The sequence below is a fragment of the Pygoscelis adeliae genome, unplaced genomic scaffold (genome assembly GCF_000699105.1).
Source record: "Pygoscelis adeliae isolate BGI_AS28 unplaced genomic scaffold, ASM69910v1 Scaffold308, whole genome shotgun sequence".
In the NCBI taxonomy this organism is placed as follows: domain Eukaryota; kingdom Metazoa; phylum Chordata; class Aves; order Sphenisciformes; family Spheniscidae; genus Pygoscelis; species Pygoscelis adeliae.
In genome coordinates this window covers 951766-965535 of record NW_008825306.1, presented here as the reverse complement: position 1 = coordinate 965535, position 13770 = coordinate 951766, and the positions used below count along the sequence as shown (strand labels likewise).

The 13770-nt window shown below is 36.0% G+C and overlaps 1 protein-coding gene across 1 annotated transcript in view; it reads left to right on the top strand.

The window, feature by feature from the left end:
• Nucleotides 1-11973, top strand: part of UBR2 (ubiquitin protein ligase E3 component n-recognin 2) — a 55856-nt gene extending 43883 nt beyond the window's left edge. Inside the window, exons 37-46 of the mRNA XM_009330162.1 lie at nt 1949-2016; nt 2450-2585; nt 3223-3313; nt 3806-3936; nt 5659-5767; nt 6020-6076; nt 7556-7633; nt 7933-8103; nt 8789-8890; nt 9681-11973. Coding sequence (XP_009328437.1) covers nt 1949-2016; nt 2450-2585; nt 3223-3313; nt 3806-3936; nt 5659-5767; nt 6020-6076; nt 7556-7633; nt 7933-8103; nt 8789-8890; nt 9681-9822 — 1085 coding nt within the window. The 3' untranslated portion in view covers nt 9823-11973. The remainder of the gene's footprint in view (nt 1-1948; nt 2017-2449; nt 2586-3222; nt 3314-3805; nt 3937-5658; nt 5768-6019; nt 6077-7555; nt 7634-7932; nt 8104-8788; nt 8891-9680) is intronic.
• The last annotated feature ends 1797 nt before the right edge of the window (nt 11974-13770 follow it).

The following is a 13770-nucleotide window of genomic DNA, read 5'->3' as shown; positions in this document are numbered from 1 at the left end:
GATACATTTCAAGAGAAGCATGGATATTTTGCTGTGAAGGAGTTCTGTTGATTCTTCCCAGCATTTATATTGCTGCTTTTAGAAGGGTACCTAGAGCAAAGGAGAAGGAAGCGTGGTCCTTCACAAAAGAAAAGTGGTACGCTGGAACTTTAAAGAGGAGGAAATTAAGATTAATATAGTATTGAAAGGAAATAGGATATTTGCAGAGGTCTTTAATATATCTGCAAACTTCTCTGCCTTTGAAAAGTAGGATCTGTGATAAGCCAGGACTTATTATGTAATGTCATATATTAGTTGAGAATTTTAATGAGAACAGCCAAAATGTTCCAAGCTTGAAGCATTTGTAGATACAGGTGAAGAGTCTGAAGTTCAGCCTAATGCAATAATTACATTCTAAATACCCTATTCTGAAAGGGTATTATAAAATGGGATAATTGTAATGTTTACAGTCAGTAGAGCAGGGAAATTTTTAAAATGTATTCATATACTGAAATTACTAGTAGAATTGATACCACCTACTTCAGCAAACAGTTGGCAGCTTTATGGGGAAGAACTTAATTGACATCAGTTTGTAGCAGTAATGACTGAGCCATTTTCTATGTGAAGTAGAAGAGAAAATGTTGCTAGATATTTGACTGGAACTTTGTAGTATACAATGTTCTGCATGGTTTGGGTTTTCTTGAAATTGAATGAACGTTTCTTCAAAGCTCTTCTTCCCTCCAGCTGACAGAAGCAACTGTACTGCTTTTATTTTTATGAAGGAAAAAGATTTGTTATTTTATTTTATTTTTCAAGGCTAGGAATAAGCAAAATTATTAGCCTTTGATCTGTCAGTATTCTATGAACTATTTATACATAAAGATAACTTATCGAATAAAAGTATGGTTTTAGAAGTCCCTTGCTCTGGTCACATTTTTGATAGAAGCATTTTTAAGACTTTTGGGTTGAGTTCTGTGGCTATATGGTTACACAAGTAGAAGCATTTGAAATCTGAGTGGTGTTGAAATGTTTGCTAACAGAAATAGCTTCAAAATGTCACAGATCTTCAGCTGTTAATTTTCTGGCCAGCAAGGCAGCAGTCTTCAGCTGAAGTATTTTTAAGTTGTTATGATGAGACTACTTTTTACTGTAGTAGTGTTTTTAAACTTGGCAGCTCAATGCGTATAGCTGCATTGTAAAACTATTCTCATAGCTGCAGTTTAAACTCTTTTATTGTAAATCAGATTTTACTGCTTAGAGTGTAAAGAAGTTTGCAACTGTTCCTTGATTGTTGTTTTAAATACATTGTAACATTTTCAAGACACTTTGTGTTTGCTTTTAGATGGAGTTTATTACTTGCAATTTATTAAGTGTGTGAATTTCTGTTGTCAGGTCGAGTGCTTTGGTTGATACTTTGTGGTTACAGTGAATGTGAATACTACAGAGATGGAGAGACCAATACCTAGCTCTTTCATAATTGGAGATAAAATAATGAAATTAAGACACTCTTTAGCAATGCATTTTTGAGCCTGTAAGGCAAATAAGTAACGTGAGGCAAATTTAGGGAACCTTGTAAAGTTAAGCGAATTGCAAAAGTTTCCTTTGAACAGACAACAATTAGTGTTTCTGTTCAGTCACTAGTGTTTGAGCTTATTTCTCCCACTGGAAACCTAAGCAATAGAAGGAGGTCACTGTGGGAGTAGTGAATGGCTGCACTTACTTTGTTACAGTTATTTTGGGTTTGTTTCATTTCAATACAGTACAGTCAAGTAGGTAAGAGTCTTTTCCAGTAATGTTGAACAACTCTTGAGTTCACACCTTTCTGGCCAAAACAGGTACATTTGTATTTTAAGTACTTTAAGCATATAAACCAAGGAGATGGCTCTCATTTTGTAACTAAAGTACACTAAAATCTTTTCATATATAAATGTTCAATTAACAAATTTATTTTTCTTTCTAAAATACTCAGCACTGGTGCCTAATGAAAAAAATGGAAATCTTCCTTGCATACTTGATATTGACATGTTTCATTTATTGGTAAGTATTCCATAATACATATTAATTAATATTAATAATGTTTTGATCCAGTAGGCACTATGTCAAAACTTCATTGGAAAGTTTCTGTTTACTTTGGGTTAGGAACCTTTCAAAATGTTCAGGTTTTTAGTATTTTTTCACTACTTAATACAATTTAAAGACTTTTTTCATTGCAAGTATTCTTATGTGTAAATAAAAATGGGGCAGAATGAGATGGAATGTATACTCTTTGGATGTTAAAAACAAAACAAAAACTACCAAAAACAATCTCCCAACAAACCACAAAGAAAAAATAGCAGGGAAAAAAAAAAATCCCAAACAAACATTATGAGGTATGCTGCCTTCAAAGGGTATAGTTGCAGCATGAGCAGAGAAAATGGGAAGATTCAAAAAGAAAAGGAATATAACAGCTTTTGTGTTTTTTTTTTTACAGGTAAGCTTGGTGCTTTCTTTCCCTGCCATACATTGTCAGGATTTTTCAGGGGTTAGTCTTGGCACTGGAGATCTTCACCTGTTTCATCTTGTCACTATGGCACACATAATACAAATTTTACTTACCTCATCAACAGGTAATGCCACTTTCTTTCAACTTCTATTGAAATGATTCCTCACATCTGTACTTGGAAAACACTAAGGTGCTATTGGCAAATGTGTGCAGTTTACAGTTGCAAAATAAAGTTGCAGGTGCTCTCTCTTTCAGCCCACAGAAAGTATTGATAAATTGTATTCATGAAAGTTCAGTCTTTTGTCTTTATTGCTTAACAGTGGAGGTTTTTTGGAGCATAGCTAGTCGTGAATCCTAGCTTTCCAGATAATGTAGCAGTGCCTGGAAGTGTTTATTGCAGAGACTTGGCTTAGGCATTGCATGATGAATGAGTTGCAGTTAGCGAAGTAGGGAATCAATGTATCTTCTGGCAAGAGGAACTGGATAAGGTGTAGTATGCCAAAAGCAAAGAACTCCAAGCAAGTATACTAAGAAACCCAACCAATCGAACAAGTAAACCAACACCTCGCTGGAGCTGACAGTAGCATAAACTTAAAACATAAAATGTGCAGCAGAAAACTTTTTTCCAGTACATCATATTGTAGTACAGTGGAATATTTCACTTAGTTTTGGCCTTTTTCTCAAAACCTGAAAAGTTACATTCTTGCGGTGTAAACATGTATATATGAAGTAACTTGCTTTTTATTTTTTTCTTTCTTCAGAAGAGAATGGCATGGATCAAGAAGACAGTAACAGTGAAGAGGAAGTAGCTGTGCTTACGCTGTATAAATTTCTTTGCCAGTGTACAGGAAGGTAAAAGGGCGATCTTTTGATAAAATCTATAATATTTTCTCCCTCCTGGACTCAACTTATAACTTGGGAACTCTTGCATCTTGTTTCTTATCCACTACTTCTAGATAGAATTTTCAAGTAACTATTCCTATAAATTCCTCTGATTGTGCTCATGAAGATACCTGCTCATGAAAATTGTGCTCTGGAACAGTTTTTTTAGTCAGTTTGCAGATGTGTAGAATCTGGAATTGGCAGTGTCTGAGTACAGAAAACTTGTTAGGATCTGAAATGTCTATGCAAAATTTTCCTGAATTTACTGTCCCAGTTGGTTACATTTTTATGAATCTCTGATTGTTTTTCTTGGAATTAGCTTAGAAATGAACACTTTGCATGATGCGTGTTTCAACTGAAGTCAGTAATTTAATATGAAGTATGACTGAAGACTTACTAAATATAGCTCTCAGACTGAAATGATTAAATATAAGAAAACTTTTTTTATTGTGTTCTCTTAAGTGCCTTGAAAGAAATTTCCTCAGGCTGGCACCTGTGGAGGAATCTAAAAGCTGGAATCATGCCTTTCCTGAGATGTTCTGCTTTGTTTTTCCATTACTTAAATGGAGTCCCAGCACCCTCAGAAATTCAAGGTACTGTCTGCTTTGTATTAAATCAGCTTTTCAAGAGATACAAGCATTTATGGACAAAATAAGTTACATTTAAACTCTCCTTTCTGAAGAAGCTGATTGAATGAATGTGGGTTTGTTACCAGTGCAGAATCGTATCTACATAATGAAAAAGGGGGAAAAAAATTGTTTCCTTTTTAAAAATGTATTTTTAATATCAAGGCCAATGCCATTCTAGCTTACCTAAACCAGAAACTGATGCTCTTGTGTTAAAAAGTGAAATATTGATTATTTCAGATCTATTGATTACTGTTTTCAAATGAGACCTGCTTTTCCTTCTATCAATTTCATTCAAATCAGCATCCGCTAATAAAATCTCCAAACACATTGATGTTATGTTACAGCCCAAATAATCAATGTTAGTAACGTACTTTACTGTCCTCCACGTATCGTGTATGTAGGGACTGAATGTAGATCTGAAGATATTACTTATAAGTAGGTTCACACTGCTTCAGAATTCCCATGTTTAAAACAAAATATGATATGTGGTGCTGAGCTGACATGAGAACAGCTGCAGAACTTGTAGAATGTTTCCTCGATTCATAGCTTCTTGACAAATTGTGTTTAAAATGTAGTTTATTTTCATTTTACAATAGCAATGCTTAAGCATCTGGGTCAAAAAAAAAAAAAAGAAACCTCTATTTCTGAACTTCGATTTTCTGTAACAAGTTTTCTGAAATTCATGGTCTGGACCAGTAGTGACTGCTTGAGTGCTTTGTTACAGACAATCTAAAGATGAGGTACAAAGTGCAGCTGTACTTCCAGACAGTAGGTCCATGGGCCGTTAAACAGTTGGTTGTAGGAGAGGGGAAGAGGAAGGCTTTGCTTTACTTTGTTGCAATCCTCAAGTCCCAGGTGCTTGGATGGCCCCGCAGGTCCCCACCACCAAGATATGTCCTGACGCTGGCTGTAGGACTGGGTGTTTTGCTTTCCCTAGCCACTCACCTGCCCCAGGACCCACTGATCCCACAGCTGGCCTGTATCGTTCTTCTGTAGTGTTTTATTGGGGATTGTGAAACAGGAATCACTTGGCTGTGAGAGGGAAGTGAGCACAGCTTTCATTTTAATTTTCTTCACTCCTTTATTCAGGAGCAAAAGGGGCCGTGCCATGGAAGAGGTACTGGTACTCTTTGTCCTGAAAGTTGGGAGAGCAGAGGCCCAGGGGCTCAAACCAATAGACTAGTATCGTGAACATGGCAATGTAGCAGTTGTGTCCTACATAATGTTTTTGAAGAGTTTAGCGTTGCAGATGTTTTTGGAATTTCTGTATTTCTGAGACTGTGGTATACTTCACTGGTATACTGTCACTGACCACCTGTGTCAGTTTGTCATGGACTACAAGGGGGACAAAGTAGCCATTTAATGGATGACATTAAAATGAAGACATACCAAGTTGTAAAGACCGTTGGGCTTCCTGTTATAGTTCTTATGTGACCAGGCTTGAAACATGCTTAGAGGGGAAGTTTGAGGAAAGTTGCTTCTCATTACTGGCCATTTTCCAACATAGCTGTCTGGTGCCTTTACTAGCACTTTCATACTTCATACCGCATTTTGGGTGTGGGGGAATACAGTTTAAAAAAACAAAAACAAAAAACAAAAAATTGTCCCATTTAGGGCTGTATTTCATTTATTGTAGTTGATGTAATTTAAACAATGCAGTTATGAGAATTATACTTTTTTTTGCAGTAAATGGAACAAACCAGTTTGAACACTTATGTAGCTACCTTTCCTTGCCAAGCAACCTCACTTGCCTTTTTCAAGAAAATAGTGAGATTCTGAACACGTTAATAGAAAGGTAAGTTGTGTTTTTATGCTTAGTTTAAATATAATAAGGAATTCTGCACAAGATAGTAATAGAAGTATTCTCCCAGGAGTGCATATATGGAAATGAATAGTGGACTTTGAAAAGCATTTGTGAAAAGTGTTTTGAAAGAAATAATTTTGGTTGTAGAGATTATTGAATAGATGTACTTTGGCATTTTCACTTATTTGTTTTTGGAGAGTATCATCCATTGAAGCTAAAAGCCACTCTTTTTCTTTCTCGTAGTTGGTGTAGCAACAATGAAGTAAAAAGATACCTTGAAGGCAAGAGACATGCTATCAGGTAAACATGGAGAAATTTTAAGCAGAGACATGGGAGAAACTTCAATGTTGTAGTTTTCTCCAAATCTTTTTTTCTAAAGGGTGTTTATAACAACATAGTATCAGTTCTGCTTTATTGAATGACAAAGATATTAGGGGATAAGCAGAGAGATTTTTGGAATTTTGTAAGAAAATGAAATGTTGCTTGAATTAGTAGAGTTTAAAGACAGAGTTAAATATCACAGTTTTATTTAGACTGATCTGCAGTAATCAGAGGCCATAACACTTCTCATGTTTCCTGTAGCTGATTTGTACCTTTGCTATTGCTAAAAGACATCTGTAACCTTTGTTTAAAAATACGAAGCATCGAAGAGCTTTTTAAAGAATCCAAATTCTTCAGTGAAATCAACACAGAGTCAGTTGCCAAAAATAAAATTTGCTTTTCATACATATCTACTTGCTAACCAGTTATTTTGAATTCAGAACACATTTAATGCTTAGTGGGTGTAGAAAAGCATTTGGGGTCATCTTCCTTATGAAGGCTGGGTAAAAATAGTGGTTATCAATTATCCAAATAATTATAAATGAATATGAGGTTCACAGTGCTGTCATTAAAAATATATCCCTGCATTTTAATCTCCTGTGCTAAATACATAAAATCAATCTTTCAACGTTGTACATACAGTAAGGCTAAGTGACAAAAATAAAAATAATCACTTCATCTGTTAAATACCAGGCTATTAACAGAATATCTTATACAGTAAGAATACTCTGATTGCATAATTGATTTCCTGTTATGTGTGATTGTTGGGATTTTTATTCCATGTGTTCCTTTTGCTGATTCTTAACTGCTCTTCCCAAGATTATGTCTAACTTGACAGTGATTTTTGTTCTTCTCAGCGTGTTCTTGTGCTTTGCTTCTGTTACAAACCTCTATTTACATTTCACAGTCTAATTTGTATTATTCCTAGAGTTGAAGACTATTAAAATCTAGTGTATAGCATCTGCAAAAAAAATTAACTTTTAACTGTTATTTCTAAAGCTATAAATACTTGGTATTAAATAGGTCGTTTTCATTGCATGAATATTTCGTTCTCTTCAGGATACAAGTTCTCTGAACTGGAGTGTCAGACTGTTTTCCATTCAATATTAGCGACAAAAGGAAAACACAAAGCAAACTGATAAGGGAGCAGAACAAAGTCATGAGGCTTTGCTAAAAGCATACATATGACGTATTTTTCTGACTTTCTGCCTGTACGTTTTCTCAAATTCATAGAAAATACAATTAAGAAAACTGGAGGTGGTCTAGCTGAGAGATGTTGGGGGTTCCTTTTTTTATGGGCTGCCATTTTACTCTCTGAATGGCAGAGAAGAGGAAAACTTTAAAAATTTAATTATTCACAGATGCTGTTTAGATGATTCAGGAAAACATGAATGAGTTTGAAATAACTGTGTATTATTCACTGAAATATGAGTGGTTAATTTGATTGCTTTATTCTAGCTATGCAAGAGAATCCAACAAATTAATAGACCTTCCGGACGACTACAGCTGCCTCATTAACCAAGCATCCAATTTCTCGTAAGTTGTACGCAGTTATAGCGAGGACCCCTAAAGTCTTCTGCTGCTTTTGATGAACTGGGAAACCTCTAAGCTGAAATCCTCAGGAATATGTTTGTTAGAATCATAAAGTTAATGGCACATGTTGATTGTCATCTCTTCTGGCAAAACCGCTGTGTATTTCAGTGAAATAGGAATTGCAGGGATCTGTATAGCTGTTAGCTGTATAAATGTTCAAAACTACTTTTGAATCTTTTTACCTTCTAGAGTTAATATATACAGTGGGTTTTTGTTTTTGTTTTTGTTTTGCTTAACAAAAGGTGTCCGAAATCAGGTGGTGATAAAAGCAGAGCCCCAACATTGTGCCTTGTGTGTGGGACCATGCTATGTTCTCAGAGTTACTGTTGTCAAACTGAATTAGAAGGAGAAGATGTTGGAGCCTGTACTGCACATACATACACTTGTGGTTCTGGAGTGGGCATATTCCTTAGGTAAGGAACCGAACACCTCTACTTATTTTGCTAGGTTAGATGGTGTGTGTGGACATGAAACAAATAGTTCTATAAATGTGATTGTAGGGGTGGTTTGTAAAGGCAGTGGTTTGTTAATAACAGGGTTGCCTAAAAACTAGAGTGTATTCATCTTCCTTATACCTTGGTATAAGGTTCAGAGGTTGTTTCCTTGAAGATAAGGTATCATACCAAATTTAAAGTGAATTTGTTTTCTTTGTGTGCTTATTTCCACTCGAGTATTACAAAACAATGAAGGTAAATACCTTGATGATGATGTTGCTGCTGCTGCTGTTGAAAACATGAAATTAATTTTAGCTGTCTTCCTGCATACAAGGAAAGGTTAGATAATGTCTATTTTCACTTTGGCAAAGATTAGTGAGAAGTGAAATTGTTTTATTTTCTTCCTGTGGTTGTGTCGAGTATTTTACACAGACTGCAAATGATAGGACATGAAACTGCATTGCTTTAACTGCTACCGAGGAGTTCTAACAGGAAGAGAGTAAGATCTTTAGTTTTAAAAAACAAAAGTAACTTTAAAAATCTGTACATGCAGATTATACAGAATGAAAGTAGGTGAGAACTGGAAAAACAGTGTCTGTGAAAATATGAGAAACTATTCACCTAAAAATCAATACCTAAAAATCTTCTCTGTGTTTCTCTCTAGAGTACGAGAATGTCAGGTGCTATTTTTAGCTGGAAAAACAAAGGGCTGCTTTTATCCTCCTCCTTATCTCGATGACTATGGAGAGACAGACCAGGGACTCAGGTAAATATTTAAAAAAATGCATCTTTTAAATACAGGAATTCTAAAACTATCTGGTTTGTAAAATACTCTTTCTATGTTACTTTTTTATTTTAATTATATAGCTAATATTATATTTTGACATTGCTGTTGCATCTAATATCTTCAAACATTTTAGTGCTAATACGTGTTTTTTAGGTTAAAAATACTTAATGGAAGACCTTTCCCAGGCTATAAACAGTTGTCTTGAGGTGTAAAAACATAAATCTCTTTAGCATCTGTGAAGTTACCTAGAAACTGAGGCTGCAAATTTTATTTGTGTATAGTGCGTTTGTTTGTATAGTCTGTGTTAATTTAATACCAAGTGAAAATACTATGAGATGATTTAATTTAATGTGGTAGTTCTTTGTCTGTTAACTCCTGTCTCTGTTTCCTATGAGAATAGTTTGGGAACTCGATATTTATTGTTAATGCTTGCTACTTCTGAAGCTGGTCAAAATCATAGCATATGAGTTGGTTCAGCATGGAAAGATTGCTGGAGACCTATGTTCAGACTTCGGTGGACTGTACATGAGATTCCCAAAGGCTGGAGAGGGAACTGTTGAGCAGTAAGGGTGGGGGACCAGGGAAGGTAGCACTCCCGTTTACTGATCAAAGTATCTGTTGATTTGTTCTGACAAGAGAATAATGTCCAAGTGTTATCTAAGCATTTTAATATTTTAAAGGGTTATCTAATATTTAATATGTCGCACCTGAGTGTTTGTGCTTAGTTGCAGTGTTTTATCATTCCTGATACGTATTATCTCCTTTTCAGACGCGGGAATCCCTTACATTTGTGCAAAGAACGATTTAAAAAGATTCAAAAACTCTGGCAGCAGCACAGTATCACAGAGGAAATTGGACATGCACAAGAAGCAAATCAAACACTAGTTGGTATTGATTGGCAGCATTTATAATGGTTATCTGCTGAAGACTGGAACTTTATTAAGATTTTTGTAATTCAGTAAGCTTTTCAAAGGAGGGATTAGGAAAAAAAAGTCTGAGGGGGGAAAAAACCCCCAAACCCGGTCCCGTTATTTAATCTTTGTTTTACAATGTATTTCATAAAGATACCAGTTAACATTAATCAAGTAAACTTCTTTCTATGTAAGCAAGTTTTATTAGTCATATAATTTGCACTGTGCTTCCTTCACAGAAATGTCTTGGGTTATAAACCTGGGCAAATGAACTTGAGTTTCTGATAAAAAAAGAATGACTCTTTTTGGAAGTCTGACTATGATTTTTCTTATAAACTGCAAGAGAAAAAGACTGCTGAAACGGAAACTAGATAGAGCACAATTACGGATTGTGTTTTGCCCCTTGCTAGTAATCTGAGCCGTTTTATTTATTATTCTGCATTTTAATACTTAAGCTGTGTGTACATGCAATGGAATGAAGTAAGGAAGCAAATAATGTAGCAAATGGATGTTACTCTCTGCATCGGTGGATAATTCACTCTTTCACTTGGTGTATCTAAAACGATTTTGTCATTTGTACTCTTGCAGCTTTCTTGCTTCCAGTTGTTTTTTAACTAAAAAAACCTAACACTAGCTTTACAAGTAAAATAATTTAATTTAAAGCTTTTTCCAGAGCATTGCACTCCTTAGAATTATGTAGTTTGTAATTTGAATTTAGCTGGGAAACCCTTCCACTTTCAATTATGTGATTGGTTATTGGTATTCAAGGGTTGACATTGTGCTTTAGAAGATATTTTAAGATAATGACAATATGTAAAATGCCATCAAAAGCTGATTTTACGTTAATTTGCAGAAGCACAGAGGATATTTTCTTCATTTTTGTTGACAGTAAACTTTTAAGGTGCAAATCCCATCTCCTTTTTGTTGCAGACAAGCTGAATGGTTTCCTCTGGCTTTGAAAGGTCACAATCACACTGCCCACCTTTTTGCATCGATTCAATTTTTTTTTTCCTGTTGTCCCATCAAGTATATTTACTTTTTGACTTGATTTGAAGCTCTGTAAAGATGTTTGCATATAGTATATTTTATAAATATATTATATAACTGCGCAGATTTGCACTTGATATGAGGGTGCCTGAAGGCAGTGAGTTTTCTAGCTGTATGTAATTAGACCGCCAAGGTGTCTCTAAAAAGCGACGTTATGCTTCTTGATTTAAAATAAAATCCATTACCTTTCTCTCTCCTATCTTCCAACAAATTAGTAAAATCTTAATTTACATAGTTCTGTTTCCTTAATAATCTGTGGTTCTTTTAGTTAAGTCTTACTTTCTGACTACATCTTCAGCCCAGATAAGCAATCCCTTTACTGTCTGCTGTGTCTTCGGTTACACTTGGTCTGACTGAATTGTTTCTATTTTTACAGATTTAATGCTTCAGATAAATTTTGTATATTCATGGTGTACAGGACAATTTTTCAAACATTCAGTAACAGTATTGAGTGAAGATGTGAAATATGAAATAAAGAAACTTGGCCAATGTTGATTTCCTTTTCTTAAAAACAGTACAGACTACTCTTGTCTCCACTCACTACCTGTCGTAATTCTAATCACTTATATATTGCTGTGACTTTTTACCGAGAGACATGCAGAAGTTGCAGGAAAAAATGACGTTAATGCTTATCCTCTGCCTTCCCCTACTTAAGCTGGTTGATATATCAACAATTTTCTTTTCACGCTTTTTTGGTGACGTTACTATTCCTTTGCAGAGAGTCTTTTTCTTAAGCTGTGTGCCACAGTTTCAAATAATGTGTAACTGCACTGAAAGCCTCTCTTTTCCTGTAAGCATAATATTAAAAAGATAATTGGTCATACTGACAGATTTCTCTGTACAAAGCAAAATGTTGACAGCAAGAAGGATTTTTTTTTCTGAGATCAGAGTTGGAGGCTGCAAGGTTGAATAGGTTGGTAAAATTATGACTACAAATAATTGCAAAGTACACAATTTATCACTTTTTGCAAGTTCAGTCATTCTTTACTCAAGACTTCTATTTTCTGATTTGGTTTGCATGTATTTATATTAATGTAGAAATATATATATAACATTGCTTCAGTATCAGGGAAATAATATCTGTAATAAATTGGCTATAACTTTAATATTTGCAGATTACGTGTACAATCTACAATGTATTATGAGTTTGGGGGGAGAAAAATAACAACACAACCCCACAAAATCCCCAAACCAGAAACCATCACAACAGAAAACAAAACAAAGCTGAAAGCTTCAAGTAAATGCTTTTGGTGTTGACATTAAATAAGTAGTTTTTAAACATTGTTTTTAGAATTTTGCTGAGCTTGTTCCTTCAAGTGTGTCACCTTGTTAATCTCAAGCTAACAGAAATACCTGGATATGCAACATCTGCAATTCCCTGGCTAAAAATGTAAGATGATTATATTATTAATGTCATTTGCTTCAGTCAGTTAAACCTTTCTTGACCTCTTCCAGAAAGTCTAATCATCTTTCTAAAGGATTGTAAATTTATATTTTGTAAAAGGGATGAGGGTTGCGGTTCACATCAGTAATGTTTTTTACTCTGTTCATACTTAAAGATAACGCTTTGTACTCTCCCCAATCTGCCACAGGAGGCTCTCTTTCTTACTCTGCAAGTGTGGCTGCACAGACCTTCTGTTCTTTCACTTTTGAGCCTTACCAGCTCTCAAGCCCCAGCCCTGGCATCTCATTTAAATGCATTTTATTTTATGCTAAATGACTTGGTGTTTTGTTTAGAAGCTACATCACTGTGATCATTTTCTCTGTGACCTTGTTGTGGTTTAACCTCAGTCGGCAGCTGAGCACCACGCAGCTGCTTGCTCACTGCCCCCCCCACCCCCCGTGGGATGGGGGAGAGAACTGGAAGAGCACAAGTGAGAAAAACCTCATGGGTTGAGATAAAAACAGTTTAATAATTGAAATACAATGATAATAATATAGTAATAATACACAAAGCAAGTGATGCACAGTGCAATTGCTCACCACCGGCCGACCGATGCCCAGCCAGTCCCCGAGCAGCGGCCCCCCCCCATGGTATGGAATGTCCCTTTGGCCAGTTTGGGTCAGGTGTCCTGGCTGTGCCCCCTCCCAGCTTCTTGTGCACCTCCAGCCTTCTCAGTCGGCAGGGCATGGGAAGCTGGAAAGTCCTTGCCTAGTGCAAGCATTACCTAGCAACAACTAAAACATGGGTGCCGTTATCAACTTTGTTCTCATCCTAAATCCAAACCACAGCACTGTATCAGCTACTAGGAAGGAACTTAACTCTATCCCTGCCGAAACCAGGACAGACTTGAATGTGTAGAGGAGAAGCTGGGTGCTCGACTTACTGTGGAAGTACCTTCAGCACAAAATGCCAGCTATTTGCCTTTCTGGAAGATTAAATTGCACGAGGGGAGTTGCATCTCAAATCTCTTCACAGTAGAGTCTTGTTATGATCCAACTGAGCATGCGGTCTGCCTCCCTTCTGCCCTCGACTCCCCTTTTCTGCTTCTTTCTAGGAATTGCCTTTGGCGAGAAGTAGTGGCTCTGTATTTCCATCCCACTGTTGAGATTATTGAGTTAAATAAGACAGTATTAAACAGTTTTGGCTTGAATACGAGCCCCTGGGGAATGCCACTTCTAACTGGTTGGCGTCCCAACTGTTTATTGCTGCCCTCTGAGCCTGAAAATCCAGACAGGTTTCTGTCCACCTTGCAGTCTAGTCTACATCTCCCCAAATTGGTTATGAGGATGTTGGCTGAAATCATACTGAAAGTTTTTCTAAAGTAAGACATCTACTGTACAGAGAAAGTGATTTTACAGCAACTTTCATTTACTAAGAAGCAAAAAAGGAACAGGCCTTTAAACTAACCTGACAGTTGAATGATTTTTGAGAATGACCAGGACAGGGAGGCTATCTCT